At 39.7% G+C, this 15800-nt stretch overlaps 1 protein-coding gene across 1 annotated transcript in view; it reads left to right on the top strand.

Annotated features, from left to right (window-relative positions):
• LOC144629674 (uncharacterized) overlaps window positions 1–15800 on the top strand; it is a 55975-nt gene that overhangs the window by 29051 nt on the left and 11124 nt on the right. Inside the window, exons 15-23 of the mRNA XM_078487901.1 lie at window positions 500–699; window positions 1400–1543; window positions 2756–2903; window positions 5695–6051; window positions 11493–11621; window positions 12158–12405; window positions 12947–13079; window positions 14228–14461; window positions 14962–15196. Coding sequence (XP_078344027.1) covers window positions 500–699; window positions 1400–1543; window positions 2756–2903; window positions 5695–6051; window positions 11493–11621; window positions 12158–12405; window positions 12947–13079; window positions 14228–14461; window positions 14962–15196 — 1828 coding nt within the window. The remainder of the gene's footprint in view (window positions 1–499; window positions 700–1399; window positions 1544–2755; window positions 2904–5694; window positions 6052–11492; window positions 11622–12157; window positions 12406–12946; window positions 13080–14227; window positions 14462–14961; window positions 15197–15800) is intronic.

Below are 15800 nucleotides of genomic sequence, written 5' to 3'. Positions count from 1 at the left end.
TCGGTAGAACAACAGTGACCTAATCTGAAGATCGTGGGTTTGAATACCACTAAGTCAAAAGAATGTTTCTGCTTCGTGTGGTCCACAGATTTACTTTCTTCGGCTTTGGTACGCAATTCATTGATTATTTCCGAGTAACGAAAACCACTGTACAGATTCTTCTCTGATTTTATTTCCAATCTTCAAAAGGTTAACAGTCCAACTGTGATATAACGATGGCTCGCAATGCTTCTCAGTGTTCGCAATCAAGATTATCAATGTAGACCCATAAATTGTCAGGATGGCCTGGAATTAAGTACCTGTAATTAAGATGGAATTAAATACCCTGCGATGCACTAGCAACTTACCTTGAAAACAATACTTCGAACTACTTCGTGCTACAGAAACAGAAATAAAAGGCCGTGAGAGACTCGCTACCTGTTTCATTCAATTCCTAGGATTGGACGGAATTTACTCTGTACCTTATGTTTCGTTCTTTTATCCATTTTTCCGGTTAAAGGATGCTCACTAGCACATGGCATTGAAGATGGGACGGTTCCCAATGAAAAGCTCACAGCATCGTCAGTTGATGTAGATGATGGCGTAAACTCAGGATATTACTGGCCTTATAGAGGGCGTCTAAACCATGATGCGGGGTCACGTGCATGGGGTCCGTATAAACCTGATGGGGCATATAATACCGTGGGAAACTGGTTCCAGGTGAGGCTTTTTTTGTATAATATTATGCCAGCCACGTTCCCAGTCGTCCTTGGCGAGTTGGGATGTGACGTCACCCATCGCGCTTACTTCCAGGCCTCCTCCGCTTACTCCACAGCACAAATAGGCCTGGGGACGAGGCTGGATTGCCGCCATAAAAGTTTCAGTGCAAATAAGCCACGTTGTCTGCCTGTGGGGCGGGGGGAGGGGGGGGAATTAAAGTGATGTCATTTCTCGGAAGATCGGCTCGTCTAAATAGTGAATTAAATGCGCCTTAATCACAATTGAGAGCCAAGTTATGGAATAATGATTTATTTATGAAGGTTAACATGACACAGTTAATACTTGATAACTTGACTTGTTAAATTGTTGCTAACAACGCAAGCGGTTTTTATTATACAAATGCGCTAGAAAATTGTTTAAAACTTAAGGTGGATTTCCAGTGACGCGTAATTTGTTACGTGCGTTTACGTGCGTGAAAAAATTTAGAGACAATGTATGAACGACTTGCGTACACTTATTAACGGGTCTATCCTCTCACAAATCATACATTACATTTTTAAAGTAGCTGTGGATCCACAAACTAATTTGAAAATAAATTTGTCAGTTATTATAAAAAACCTAACTTTGATACGGTTGTCTGGCATACCTTATTTCCACTTCATAATATGTCGGAATTGACTGTGATATGGTTTCTTTGAAGGTTGATTTACAAGAAGAAGTGGAAGTCACATGTATTGCGACTCAGGGAAGAAGCACAAATACGCAGTGGATAACGAATTATCAGATCGCCTTCAGCTCTGAAGGGAATGACTGGACGTTCTATGAAGACAGCAGTGGCGTAAAGGTAATCTATTGGCCACAACTCAGTCCCTAAGTTTTTTTCCTTCTTTTGCGGTCAAACGCGAAGTACAGTTAGAGGCCTGGGGACGGGTTAGTTATGATCTCACGAAAACTTCGCGCCAAATCTAAAGCAGCACTTTTGTTGCCTCCTTATATTATGCCCAACCATAAACCGGAATTTGTTTTCGTCTAGTTCAATGAGCAAGAATCGACTCTTAAAAGAAATCATTCTTAACTTTAGTAAACTTCAGCTAAAGTAAAGTAAAGTTAACTAAATTAAACTTAACTCCTTCTTCTAAGCTTTTCTACCTTTTATATGAAATGAGCATAACCCAGCGGCCGTCTGTTGGCAAAGCGCGCAATCTGGTTGGCTACCCAGGTGCCTTCTATTTAACAATTAGACGGCGAGCTCGAGGTTTCTATCGGCTGATAGTTGGCGAGGGGCGAAGCCCCGAGTCAACTATCAAAAGCCGGTAGAAACCGAGAGCGAGCCGTCTAATTGTGTTAGCATAACCCGGTAGAAACCGAGAGCGAGCCGTCTAATTGTGTTAGCATAACCCACTGACCGATCTATTAAACACAAAATATAGCTAGAGTTGATTTATTGAAGGTTTTGATTGATAAAATTCAGCGAAGACTAAGCGCGCGCTCCGAGAGCCTTCTACGGATCGATAGTAGGCACCTGTTTAGCCAATCAGATTGCGCGATTACCAATAGTAGGTCAGTGTGGTTATGCTAACGATCGATAGACGGCTCCCGGAGCGCGCGCTCAGTTTTTCGCTGAACTTTTTCAATCAACACCTTCAATAAATATATTCTACCGATATTCAATTAGACGGCTCGCTCTCGGTTTCTATCGACTATGACAGAAACCTCGAGCTTGCCGTCTAATTGTTAAATAGCTGTCCCTGCTGACCATGCCAAAAGTTGGCCCTCTCGGGCCCGCATTTAAATCAGTTTGCGAGTTTGTTTGTAAACGGTTTGTTGCTTTTTTAAAAGGAGTGTATGATATCTCGTCCGGAGTGGGTTGGAATGAAGAATAACCCTCCTTCCCAGAACAACCTCTCTCTACATAAACAACATTTAAATGAAACACCTTTTAAGTATTAAAGGGATATTTATTTCACTGGAGGATTGGGTTCTTACTGAATGGAGTGCGCTACATTGTTCGCATCTTGTATTAAATATTTTGTGTATTTCCTTTGTTACATTTCAGGAGTTTGATGCAAATTCGGATCAATATTTGGCCGTTACAAACTGGTTTGTTCCATCTATATACGGAAGGTTTATTCGACTCTATATCACCGCCTGCAATAGCTACTGCAGGCTACGAATGGAATTGTATGGTAAACGTAATCTCACAGGTATCTGCATTTCCTCGCTGTTTTCTTTTGCAATTTTTGGGGCTTTAAGTCTTTGTGTCAATTTTCAATATGCTCAAGTCCAACTTTTTCGCGAGGCCTACAGGACACAAGCAAAGGTAATTAATAGTTCATCAAGATCGCTGAAAACACAAAGGACGCATCTGTAGATAGTTAGTCTTGAGCCGAAGTATATGTGCCCAAATATCAGTCGGAAAACATGATTTGTACAATTTAACTTTTATGCTCGAGTATTTTCCTGCCAGATATCGAGTAACTAACCATAATTAAATTGTTATCCCATAATTGGACTCTAAAGTATGATTTTGGCACAAATACTAGACTGCTGGGACACGCCAATTTTCCAAAAACTGTATTCTTAATATTCTGTATTCTAACTGTATAGGATTTTATACGCAACATTCGAAATTTAACGTTTTAAATTGTAAGTTTTATTTTTAGGACTTTTTATAGCGATGTTAATCAATTAAGGATGTTTTATTTTTGAGTCTAATGCTTGCGTGCGCTTTGCGCATGCGCATTAGACTCTTTGTTATATGAAAAAAGCTGTTAGCAATCCCAAGGGAATGGTTCGGGATCGATAATCGTTCGCTGTAATGTAGAAAACAATGATCAGCTGCAAGAACGGACTCCGTACGGACACGCACGATTAGTTTCAATTAAAAACAGCCAATCAGCGACACGTGTTCCCACGCATAATTAAAAGTTCTTTCTCAAGTCACGATTATTCAACACTTGAACAGGACGTAATAATTTTCCAGTTAAGACATTTGTAAGCTTTTTGTGAAAATAAATCTTCGTTTTCAGTTCAGTTAAGCACTTGTGTTTTCGTCTTGCTTAAAAAGCAAGACGTCTTTGAGAAAAAATATTTCGACGGCGACTCGCGTTTATTTACACAATGCGACCAAATATTTATTTTGTTTTAAAAAATAGAAAACTTTACCTCGTATTTTGTATTTAAGTCATTCGAATTTTGACCAATTTTTTCTTTACAGTGCAAACAAAAACCTTCAAAAATAAAAGATGTACATGGATAAATGTAAATCAAGTTACGCGACTAAATCAAAATGCGTTTGTTTGGCCGCTTTGCAGTATTACACTGTCCCGGCCTTTGCCATACACTGAAATCGAATTTCATGCTTTTACGACTCTCAGAGATCTTAAGTTCTTCTTACAGCTAGAAAAATCATAAAATGGTTACATTGATATGGAAGTGATGATTCGCGAAATTTGTACATCATGATAAACAGTCTTCGCTCCTGTGTATGGTAGCTCGATAATAATTGCCTAGTTTCCAGCGTTCAAAAGGTCATCATTATATTGACGTGAGCATTTACACCCGTTTTTAGGAAAATCTGTCACTAAGTGGTTACAGTACAATGGAGTAACAGTCACTATTTCAAGTGCTTTTATTGCAAAATCTGTTTCAAGAGTCATCATCAAAATGGTGAAAAATCTGAAAGAAAACGATGTGAAGTTCTTCAACCCTTGTTGTAATGAACATGCTTTTTGTAAATCGTCACGCAATCTTGTCCAAATGTTTAATCGTTTCTGCTTTTACGGACAATACGGAAGAAGTAACATCAACTCCTGTTCATACTTTAAATTTTGTGAAGCATATAACATTTATGACTGTTTCGTTTTCATCCATAATCATCCACGATGCCCCTAGCTTGCTATAAGCATTTTAAATTAAACTCCCGAACACAAACCTCTAACCAATTTTAACCGGCTTACGAAAACCGCGCAATCTGTATCACTATGCCATACGGCATTAGACTCATGTCACCCTTGGTGACCTATTTTTTATATTTTTAATCATGGTAATTATATTATTTATAGTAGTTAGCATTTTAATATTGTGTATATTTTAATTAATTTAGATTTTAAGTTTTTAATTTCGTGAAATAACTGTAAACTAGCCGTAAAGCTTAGCTTCTTTCACGTAATAAAGTATCGTTATCGTATCGTATCGTATCTTTCCAATGTTTACCTCCCTGCAGACAGCAAATTCGCAATATGCAATAAAACAATAAAATGCAACATGCAATAAAGCAATAAAACCATCATATGGTGGCTAGACACAACACAATTTAATAGTAAACATATTTTAGAAAGAATAATTCCAAAGACGAAATGATTCAAAGAACAAGTAAATAATACTGAATTGTTGGGCAGAAAATAGGCTTTAAGGGACTGTGTCACGGCTGAGTTAGGTTTATGTTATTACGTTTTGCCAAATTCTTGCTATGAAACTTAATGTTTCCAAAGATACTATTTCTGTGAATTTAAGAATCAAAACCACAGCTTCATTGCAACCAAATGTGTCTCCCGGGCGATATAATTTAAAGAAACAAGCAAAAGTTTAAAAACTGTTCAGCCCAACAATATTTCAAAAATTCATATTGCAATCCGTTTCAATCTTCGTTGCTTTTTGCCATCCGAACCTTCTTTTGTATTTAGTGTGTTATTGAAATGATCCTTCACTGTTTTAAGGGGTTATTTTTATATTTCACCAAATTGATGGTTATTTTCCATGCCTAAATTTAGCTAGAATCCGTGACACAGTTCATTTAGGAGAAAGACTGGCTTTACACTCAAGAAGGTCCAAAGTGCTTTGTTGACTTGCCTACGTAGGTCACTAACTGTATTCTTTATTTCTATTTTTCTTAAGAGAAAGACTTTGGCACTAAAGGAGGTCCAAAGTGCTTAAATGACAATGACTTGCCTTCGTAGGTCACTAACTACATTCTTTATTTCTATTTTTCTCCAGAAGTATTCATGTTCCAAAACGGTTTAGGCTTCACCATGCGTCGTGGACGATACCACATTTTCTTTGCCAAAGAAAACTCTTTCTGGGAAATACGTCATCCCTTGACCGTCAACCAATGGTTCGACGCGACATTAACCTGGACACCTGATGACGGCCTCAAGTTCTATGTCAATGGAAAGTTGATGGCCTCTGACACAACCCCAGTTCGGTTGAGCTTACCCCTCGCGAGTGAGCCGTTTAAGCTCCTGATTGGCTCAGCTGAGAATGGTGGTGGGTGGAGCAGGTCAATTTCGATTGATGACGTGTCAGTTTGGAAGATAGCGATGACAGAGGATCAGGTTAAACGCAGATCCGAAGGTATGTTTCTCAGGTGAACTTAAAATCTCGCAACTAGGCCAAGTTAAAAAAAAATGTTTCTCGTCCTCGCCCGCTTCATTTTTGTATGGCGCGTTTATGCTGTCAAAATTCAACTTCACAAATCGAAAGTCATCTTTCCAAATCGATCACCATTACTCCAATTCAATCAACAAACCTTTTCCAAATCGAATGACATTTTCTCATAACAGATGGGTTCATTCGATCGGATACTTTTCAAATTGACCAGCTTCCTTCTAAATCGAGCAAATTACATCCTTCACATAAAATCGATTAGGTTAATTCGATCAGATGCTTTTCAAATTGATCAGATACCTTCTAAATCGATCACGATACCCAAGATGCTTTGCTGGTAGGGTTACCCTATTCGGAGAAATGGTGGAATGACGGAGCGGCACGGCGGAATGGCGGAATGGCGGAATATTCTAAAACGCGGAATGACGGAATATCCTTAATCACGGAATAACGGAATAAAGGAAACCTACAACAAGGGGGTTTCTAAATGGTCACCCATCTAAATACCAACCCCGCTCAATAGGGCTTAACTTTGGCGATCAGATGAGAACCGCTACTTTCCATGTGGTATTAGAAAGAGCGCGTAAATCAGTTTATAACAGTATAAACCCAGTTAATCATCAGGTATTTCTGTTCTTTATTTGCATGATCTTGTAACTCTTTGCTTTGCTTTGTCTGGGACTGCTACCATAAGCGCGAAGGAAAGCACTGGTTCTCTTCTGATCGCCAAAGTTAAGCCCTGTTGGGCGGGGTTAGTTTTTGGATGGGTGACCATCTGGAAACCCCCTTGTTGTGGGTTTCCTTTTTCTCAGTGCGAACTCAGTAAATTTCAGGCCCTTTCGTTTTTTTCTTTTTTCTAATTGGTTTGTTAGCGTACTCGGCTTTATACGTTTCATTGTCTCGAGCGGGACGAGAATTCGGTAAGTTAACGAAATCCTCACTCGATCCCGCTCGAGTATCCTACCTCGAAATCCCGGCTCGAGATCGACGTCCTTAAAGGATTAAGAAGATATATAAAGAATCCTTCGTTATATGGGATATATTTATTGTTTAATGGTTTTCTACGGTTGGCAGCCGCTGTAAACAAGTGGGTTTTTCTGTCACGGCAACGTATATCCACCAGTTAGAGTACCAGAAATTGTGAGCCTTATTATAAATCGCCGTCTGAGAAAGTTAGCAGTTATAATTTTACTTTTATTTGCTTGTTTTTGTCGTTGCTTTTGCGTCTTTTTTTGTAATGTTTCGCAATTCCGCGTCATTCCGGCATTCCGCCGTGTCGTTCCATCATTCCACCGAATAGGGTCACCCTACCAGCAAAGCATCTTGGTATGGTGATCGATTTAAAAGGTATCTGATCAATTTGAAAAGTATCTGATCGAATTAACCTAATCGATTTTATGTGAAGGATGTAATTTGCTCGATTTAGAAGAAAGCTGGTCAATTTGAAAAGTATCCGATCGAATGAACCCATCTGTTATGAGAAAATGTCATTCGATTTAGAAAAGGTTTGTTGATTGAATTGGAGTAATGGTGATCGATTTAGAAAGATGACTTTCGATTTGTGAAGTTGAATTTTGACAGTATAAACGCGCCATATTTTTGGGGGGGCCGCTTCTTTTCTTTTAATATTTGTTATTGGGAAAGTTTGAACGAACAAAAACCAACAGGCGTTACTCCTCAATTAAGTACAAAGAAAATTTTGTAAGACATAAATTTTAAAGCCTCGGCGCGTTAGGTCCGTACTGGAGAGGTCAGGATTTATTTTGCAAGTTTGCTTCTGGAGAATTTGACGATGGAGGGAATAACAAATAACAAAAAAAAGCGCCCGCCCGCTCTCTTTTTATAGAAATCAGGACGAGAAACACTTTTTTCTTTTATTTGGCTTTATAAGAATAGCTCCTTTTTCTTATGAAACTACAAAGACATGTTTTACCAGCCTGTTCATGACTTAGTCTCTAGCCCGGGGGTACTCAAACATTGTTTTCTACCAGGAGGCCCGAGGTGCAAAACCCTTACCATCATAAATCATGTTTGATAAAAAAGGTAACCCTTTCATACAAACTCTTTAAAGAGGGTCTGGATGGGGGTTATAAATGTCAGTTGTCAGTTAAAATTTTGGCCATTTGTCAGTTGTCAGTTAAATTTTAGGCCATTTGTCAGTTGTCAGTTAATTGACTGTTAATAATTAACCATGTAGCTTAACTATTTCTTTCTGACCCAAAATTTAGCTAAAAAAGCACATATTATGTAAATGATATCATTAATTCGAAAATTGATAACATAATAGCTTATTTTTTTCCCAATTTTGACGTTGAAATCATTGCAATTGGCCTTTTATGTTTCTAAAGACGTTCTTTATCAACAAATGCTACTCAAACGATAACCTAGTTCGCACCGCCGCAACGCTTCAAAATTTAGTTCTGTTCTGTGCAGGGCCGCCGTAATGATATCATTATTATAGCACACTCAACAAAATAACTTGATTGTGATTGGATGAGAGCTCTACCTATCACACTTCTTTCCGAAGTTGACACGACGTATTTCGAAGTTGGCACGAAGTCTTCTTCCCGAAGATTTCCGAAGTTGACTCGATGTCTTACGAAGATTTACGATGTTGGCGCGAAGTCTTATGAAGGTTTACTTCACTGAAGTTTACACCCAAAGTAGTCTAAAGAGGAACCGCGGGGTTATTAAGTTTATCGTTCCCGAATGGTCATGATTCACAGTACGGAAAACTAGAAATAAAAAATAAAGGCACGTGTAATTTTAAGAACTTTCAAATAATTACTTGTGCCTATATCACGAATTGTACGAAAAGGTCTTGCGATTTCCTATACTATTTTTAAAGTATCACATTGCACATTACATGAAAACTAGAACGATATGTTTTCTGAACGCGTAGCCGTTCCCAGTTATCTTTCTGTGGAGGAGGGGCAGGGATGGCGCAGTGGTTCGCAGTGGTGAGAGTGCTCAACTTCCACCGATGTGGCCCGCGTTTGATTCCCTCACCTGGCGTCACATGTGGGTTGGGTATGTTTTTGGTTCTCGTCCTTGCTCCGATAGTTCTTCTCCGGGTTCTCCGGTTTTCCTCCCTCCACAAAAAATCAACACTTTCAATTTCAATTTCAAAAAGGGATACACGGCTTCTAGCTTTATAAAATACCGTATCCAATATTTCGAACCGTCAGGGGAAACCAAACGTAGTTCGAAATAGCTGATAGTAAATGACTAAAGTGCAAATTCAAGGGGAATGGGTTTTAGTTCGAAATAACCGAGTTTGAATTTGCGCGGTCCAACTGTATTTATTATCATATTATTCTGGACTACCTGGCATGATTTATATTTATACCAATACCAAATACAAAAGCACTAAGAATACACAACGTTAATTTCGCTACCTGTATCATTCTACAGCTTCCACTGGTCGTCTGTCATTATACTGAGCAAAGTAGCTCGAGAGTGTTGCTTTACCGCTGTTTACCGCTGTTTACCGCCCGGTCGGAGCCATTCGATAAATTTGATGTCGAAATCTCCAACGTCTCGTTTTATTCCTTGGAGCCAAGGAATTAGATCAAGGTGCTTTTTGAGCGCCAGAACCGTATTCACGGCTTCTATGTCGTTTAAATGTCGTATCCGAATTAACGCCGGCATTTTATAGAAGCAATGGTGTAAGCTGGCGCGCACCCAGCGTCAATAGGCAGAGTCAATAGGTGAAATACGTACATGGGCCATAAGGTAAATTATTAACGAAACATGACACTCTAGCATCCTACTGCTAAGAGAGGTCAAGATTAAGTATAAGTATAGTAGATATAGTATTAGTATATATTTTGGACGAAAAGAGTCGAACAATGTTATTTACAACGGGTTTTTGTAGGATATTAAGGACAATCGGGTCTTTTGTCAGTTGTCAGTAAAACCCACTCCAAATGTCAGTTAACAGTTAATTTTTAGGCCATTTGTCAGTTGTCAGTTAAAATTTTGGCCCTTTGTCAGTTGTCAGTTAACCCCATCCAGACCCTCTTTAAAAACTTAAATAGATCAACAGTTCGATGGGTCTGTTCGAGATATTTTGAAAGGTTCTTTTAAATACCTAAATGACAATTTTTCCCTACCTTTAATATGCTCCAACTCGTGCAATACCCTCCCTTTTATATAATTACAGAAGAAGGTATGAAAGTGCCTCCCCATATAGTCCACTATAGGTAGTATTACACGGGTCTCTGAACTTTCTTGACTCACGGGAGTCTGGACGCTATCGTATACGGTGACGTCATCCTCGCGTCCCCGACCCATACTTGCGCATCCATCTAAACACGAGAGAACGCCTTGGCACTAAGCTGAAGTGTTACCATGAATTCGATCTTGTACACATGCCTTTCGAGGGAAATAGTTTCGGGGCCTGGATGAAAATATCAAAATATTAATTCTTTCTACTGATTCCCATACATTTTTTTAAATGTTATTTCTTAGAGTTTGGTAGTACATCAAGACAATAGGGACCTTCAGACCAAAGTACGAGTACGAGATTGATTACGAGTACGACTTTTCAAAACCTAGGACCTTATGCTTAAGGTTATCACATTTCACACCAATCTCGTAGTGATAGTCTCCTTTTTAACTGGTCAGCAACAGTGAAGAGTCAGTGGGAGTTCTGGGAACGTGACTGGATTTAACTTCGAAAGTCGTACTCGATCTCGTAATCGTACTTCGATATGACGGTCCCTAATATCTTCAAGTCGATGGTTTTCTTTATTCTCATCACAACTTTCCTGAAATACTGTCTAGATCGCCTTTTAATAATGTGTACAGTTGAACCTCCCTAATACGGACACCGAAGGGACAGCGCAAAGTGTCCGTAATAGAGAGATGTCCGTATTAAAGAGGTCACAACTATGGTCGTTGTCACTTTTGACTTCATAAACAGCTTAAAGTATTTAGTAACTCGTTGCAGGTAAAAAATTAACACCAAGCACAAATCCGAAAACGTCTAAGAGGAATAAAGCGTTACGTTGTTGATTTTGTTACCACAAACAGGAAATTGCGTTATGAACACAAAATATCATCGCCTGATTACCTGACTGTCCGTAATAAAGAGGTTAAGTTTATATGAATTTTTTCCCCTGGGGGCCAAGATTAAGTGTCTGTTGTTCGTATTAGAGATAGAGGGTCCGTATTACAGAGATTTTTTCTAAAGAAAATATCTGAGAATTTTGTCGGGACATCTGAGATTGTCCGTAATAGAGAGGTGGCCGTATTAGACAGGTGTCCGTGCGGAGAGGTTCGACTGAAAGAGAAAATCAGGTAGCTCATTGCAAGTGTGTGCACATATAACTGTTTAACAGTCAATAAGAAAACCCGCTCTTTCTTCGTGCTTTATCCTAACTGTTTCGTTTTATGTTTCTCAGTTTATCTTGACTTCGACGATAACTCAAGGGACTGGATACAACTCTTGAACAGTTCCAGTGGCTGGAAGCTATCTCACGGATGTACTGAGACGGAGGGGACTGGGCCATGTGATGATGTCTCTGGTGGAGGTTTGGAGCGTTATTGTTGTTGCATATTTTTTTATTTGTTTGTCCAGTTATTTCTTTCACTTTTTTCATTTTGTTTATTGATACCATTTCAAACTTTTACATACAGTGAGTATATACAAAACAAACTAGAAAAAGAGAAATGGAAAAGGGCAAAAATAGTCCTAATGGTTGACAAGTAGACTGCGATTTTTTTCTCAGCTGAGGGAAGGTCTGAAAGTCTTAGTGTGGCCATTCTATTAAACCTACATAAAAACTGACTTACTGAAGGTTTCGTTTAGTTCTGTTCGGCCAAAAACGCACAAAAAACCGGCGCCCCCCGAGAGCCTTCAAAGATTTATCCAATCAACAATCGTTTTGGTATTTGTTAAGCCAATCAGATGGTGAGTTTTGCCAATAGTAAGCCACTGACTTATGCTTAACTTGCTCATCGATGAGCTTAAGAGGAATGTAAACCGAGGTCAGTGTATATTCAAACATTGACCAACTTTTATCACTATGATCCCAGTGATATTATTTATCACGCTTTTTTCCTGCAGGTCACTATATCCATTTCGATGCCTCAAAGTCTGAGCAATCCGCTAGATTTGTTGCACCTTCTAACATCAACTTATACACATGCCTTAAATTTCATTATCACATGACGGGCGTACATGTAGGAAGGCTTAATGTTTACACCACGGATCTCCATGGAAAGGAGGAATTGATATGGAGACTCTTTGAAGACCAAAATGATACGTGGAAAGAGGCGCATGTCCCTGTCAATGTGATTCATTCGCAATATCAGGTAAATATGGCATTTTGTAGCCTGATTCAGAGGACGAAAGTCATATGCATGCACGTTTTAAAATTTTAACTTTTTAGCATTCTTGTTGGGCCAATGACCACAAGCACATTCTTTGTTGCCCGCTTTTTAAAGGTTTTGAATGGTGTTTGCCTATAATTTGTGATCATATAATTCAAGGAATCAAAATACAAGCTAAAGATGATATCATTGATATACATCTCCTATGCTACGTCTGTCTAAGTCTGTCTAAGTCCAGCGGAAGATGTCGCTTCTCTATTTTCGAGTGTTGAATCAAGCCATGGTTAAAACAATATATGGAACTAGCAAAGACAAAACATAATTTTTTATCACGGTGATGACATAAAATTGTGGATGCGTCATTTAAGGAAAGTTAAAAATTAGTACTAAGAACTTTAGGGAAACCATTGCTAAATATAACTCAAACTGAGGTTTGGCTGGATAACTGATATACTGGCACATTACTCTCCTGTTGATGGACTCCTACAAGTACTTACTTTATCGATGTGACTGTTGTCTTAAGGTCATTTTTGAAGCCGTAAAAGGATCAAGTTATCTGGGAGATATCTCCATCGACCAGGTTAAGTTTACAAGAGAAGAGTGCAGTTTGTTTCCTTCATCGGCTGCGCCACGCGACCCCTCTGGTCCTGGAGTAGGTGAGTTGATCTTTTGTTGGTGTTGTTGTTGTCGTGGCTGTGGAAGTTGTTTCGGTTTTGGTCGTTGTGTTGTGTTGTTTTGTTGCTATTGTTATTGTTGCTGCTACTGCTGCTGACGCTTATGATGACTATCACGACGACAACTATGACAATGACGACAAAAATAATGATGACGACGACGACAATTACGACAACGATGATGACAATGACGATAACGACGACTTTTACGACGACGATGATGACGACGACAATTACGACGACGACGAGGAAGAGGACGATGACGACAATTACGATGACGACAACAATAATGATGACCATGACGACAATTACGACGACGATGATGACGATGATGACAATTTTTACGACGACGATGACGACGATGACGACGACAACAATTTACGATGACGACAACAGTAACGATGACGGCGACGACAATTACGACAACGATGATGACAATGACGATAACGACGACTTTTACGATGACGAGGACGAGGCCGATGACGACAATTACGATGACGACAACAAAAACGATGACCACGACGACAATTACGACGACGAGGAGGACGATGGCGACAACTTTTACGACGACGATGATGACGATGATGACGACAACAATATTATAACGATGACGACGACGACAACTACGATGACGATGACCACAACAATAACGATGGCGACGACGACAATTACGACGATGACGATGACGATGACGATGATGACGACGACGACAATTACGACGACGACGATGACGATGACGATGTCGAACACGACGATGAATACGAGGAGGAAGAAGAGGAGAAGCAGAAGTAGGAGAAAAAGGAGGGGGATGTTCCTTCCTCAAAATCAATAGAGCACCACTGATTTTATACCTTGTTCCTATGACAAGAAACTGCTCTTTGACAAGGAGTAAGGTTGGAAAAGTCACATGATACCTAAACAATACCTTAACAACATTAATCAAATTATTAATAATGATTACAAAATGCAATAGAGTAGCTCGAGTCTCAAACGCGAGAAGCAGTAAAACGACATTTGTGTGACTGTGTAATGTTTTCATTTTTTCTTTTTTTTTTTGCTATGACCAACGTCAGTCTAACAGTCAAATTCGCATCGGTATTTACACGATGTATTTTCTCTTTTTTGCGCAGAGATAATTTCTTCGATTGTTCCAATGAGTAGCACTTATCATGAATACTTAAGTTTGATGTTGAAGGAAGAGGGCCATGACTCGTCGCGTTGGATACCTTGTTACCACGCTCTAGAACATGGTTGGGATGTATCTACATTTCACCAACAGTGTGACAATAAAGGCCCCACCCTGTCCATAATCAGGAAAGATAATTATGTGTTCGGTGGATTTACAGAACGCGGTTGGGAAGAAGGTAATTAGACAAATGGATAATTCGTACATAAGTGTTAGCCCCGTGTGGGTATATATCAAGCCCTGTGGTGCCAACCGAAAGCATGTAAGCGAAACATAATCACATTGCTCAATAAGAACATGAATTCGTTAAAGATCCTTTGTAAATTAGCGTGATGTACTGAAGTTTTGTAGACCAAGTCGCCACTGCGTCGACACATCTTCCGTGCGGTCACACTGCCTAGAAGTATACACGCTACGTCCAAGTAGTCGTTCTGCCTCCCATAATAGTTACGCTGCCTTCCACTAGTCACGCTGCCTCTACACTTTTTCTTAGTAGCCGTGTTAACGTGCTGTGTCCAAGAAGTCACGTCGACGAGGCCTCCTATAACAGTCATGCTGCCTCCACGAAATCACGCAATCCTTGGTAACGGCGGAAATGACGACTGCATAAGAGAGTGGGAGAGTTTGCAAAGTTTGCATTATCGACTGACCTCCTTCTCTTTTGCAATTTTCTTTCAGATCAAGGGGGCTCCAACTTTGAATTACATTTCTGGCGTCAAGACGTCAACGATTACGCCTGGTCGGAATGGACTTCGGCCATAACACAGTACACAGCGTCGATTTGGATAAAGACTACCAGTTACCCGTTCACACTGTTTACATTTGGAAGTGTTTCAATACAGTCACAATTTGTAATGGATTCTGCGCATTCCGCACGATTGTGTTTTTGGATAGATCCAACTCTATATTGTGGGTATGTCGATTTTAGCTACCGCTTTGTCTATCATGTCCGTACCCAGATGAGTTTTGTAGGGAGACGAGCACTGCCATATAAAAGTGACAGGGAGGGTCATGGGAATTTTTTATTTTAGTTCCTAAAAGGTACCATAATAACCATGCCTATTCCCACACGTGACTCAAGTTCGGCGTAGGGTCACGTCTCAGAGTAAAAGGAAATCAAATGTCAAACTACTTGCTGTCTATTTGCGGATATTTTTAAACGCGCGCGCAAAGCTACTGCCGATTGCGTCGTGGCACAAGTTGAAAGACATTTTGACAGCTCTTACGGTAGTTCTGACTATTTTAATACCTTTTTCAGTTTCTTCCTATGCAAGTCGATTATGGTTATATTGAAAGCTATAATTAGTATATATCACACTGGATATATATAGGTTATTCACCAGCCGGGAGGTCCGTATTGGGAAAAACTGTGCCCGAGGTCTTGGATACCGTCCGAGGCCGCAGGCCGAGGGTGGTTCCAAGACCGAGGGCACAGTTTTTCCCACTACGGACCTCCCGGCTGGTGAATAACGTTTTTATTTTTTTTCCTACTCTATTTGTTTTTAAAAGAAATCTAC

Source organism: Oculina patagonica, chromosome 11, assembly GCF_052425735.1.
Source record: "Oculina patagonica isolate OP01 chromosome 11, crgOcupat, whole genome shotgun sequence".
NCBI lineage: Eukaryota > Metazoa > Cnidaria > Anthozoa > Scleractinia > Oculinidae > Oculina > Oculina patagonica.
Note: the sequence above shows the minus strand (reverse complement) of the source record. Positions and strands in the feature narration are given on the sequence as shown.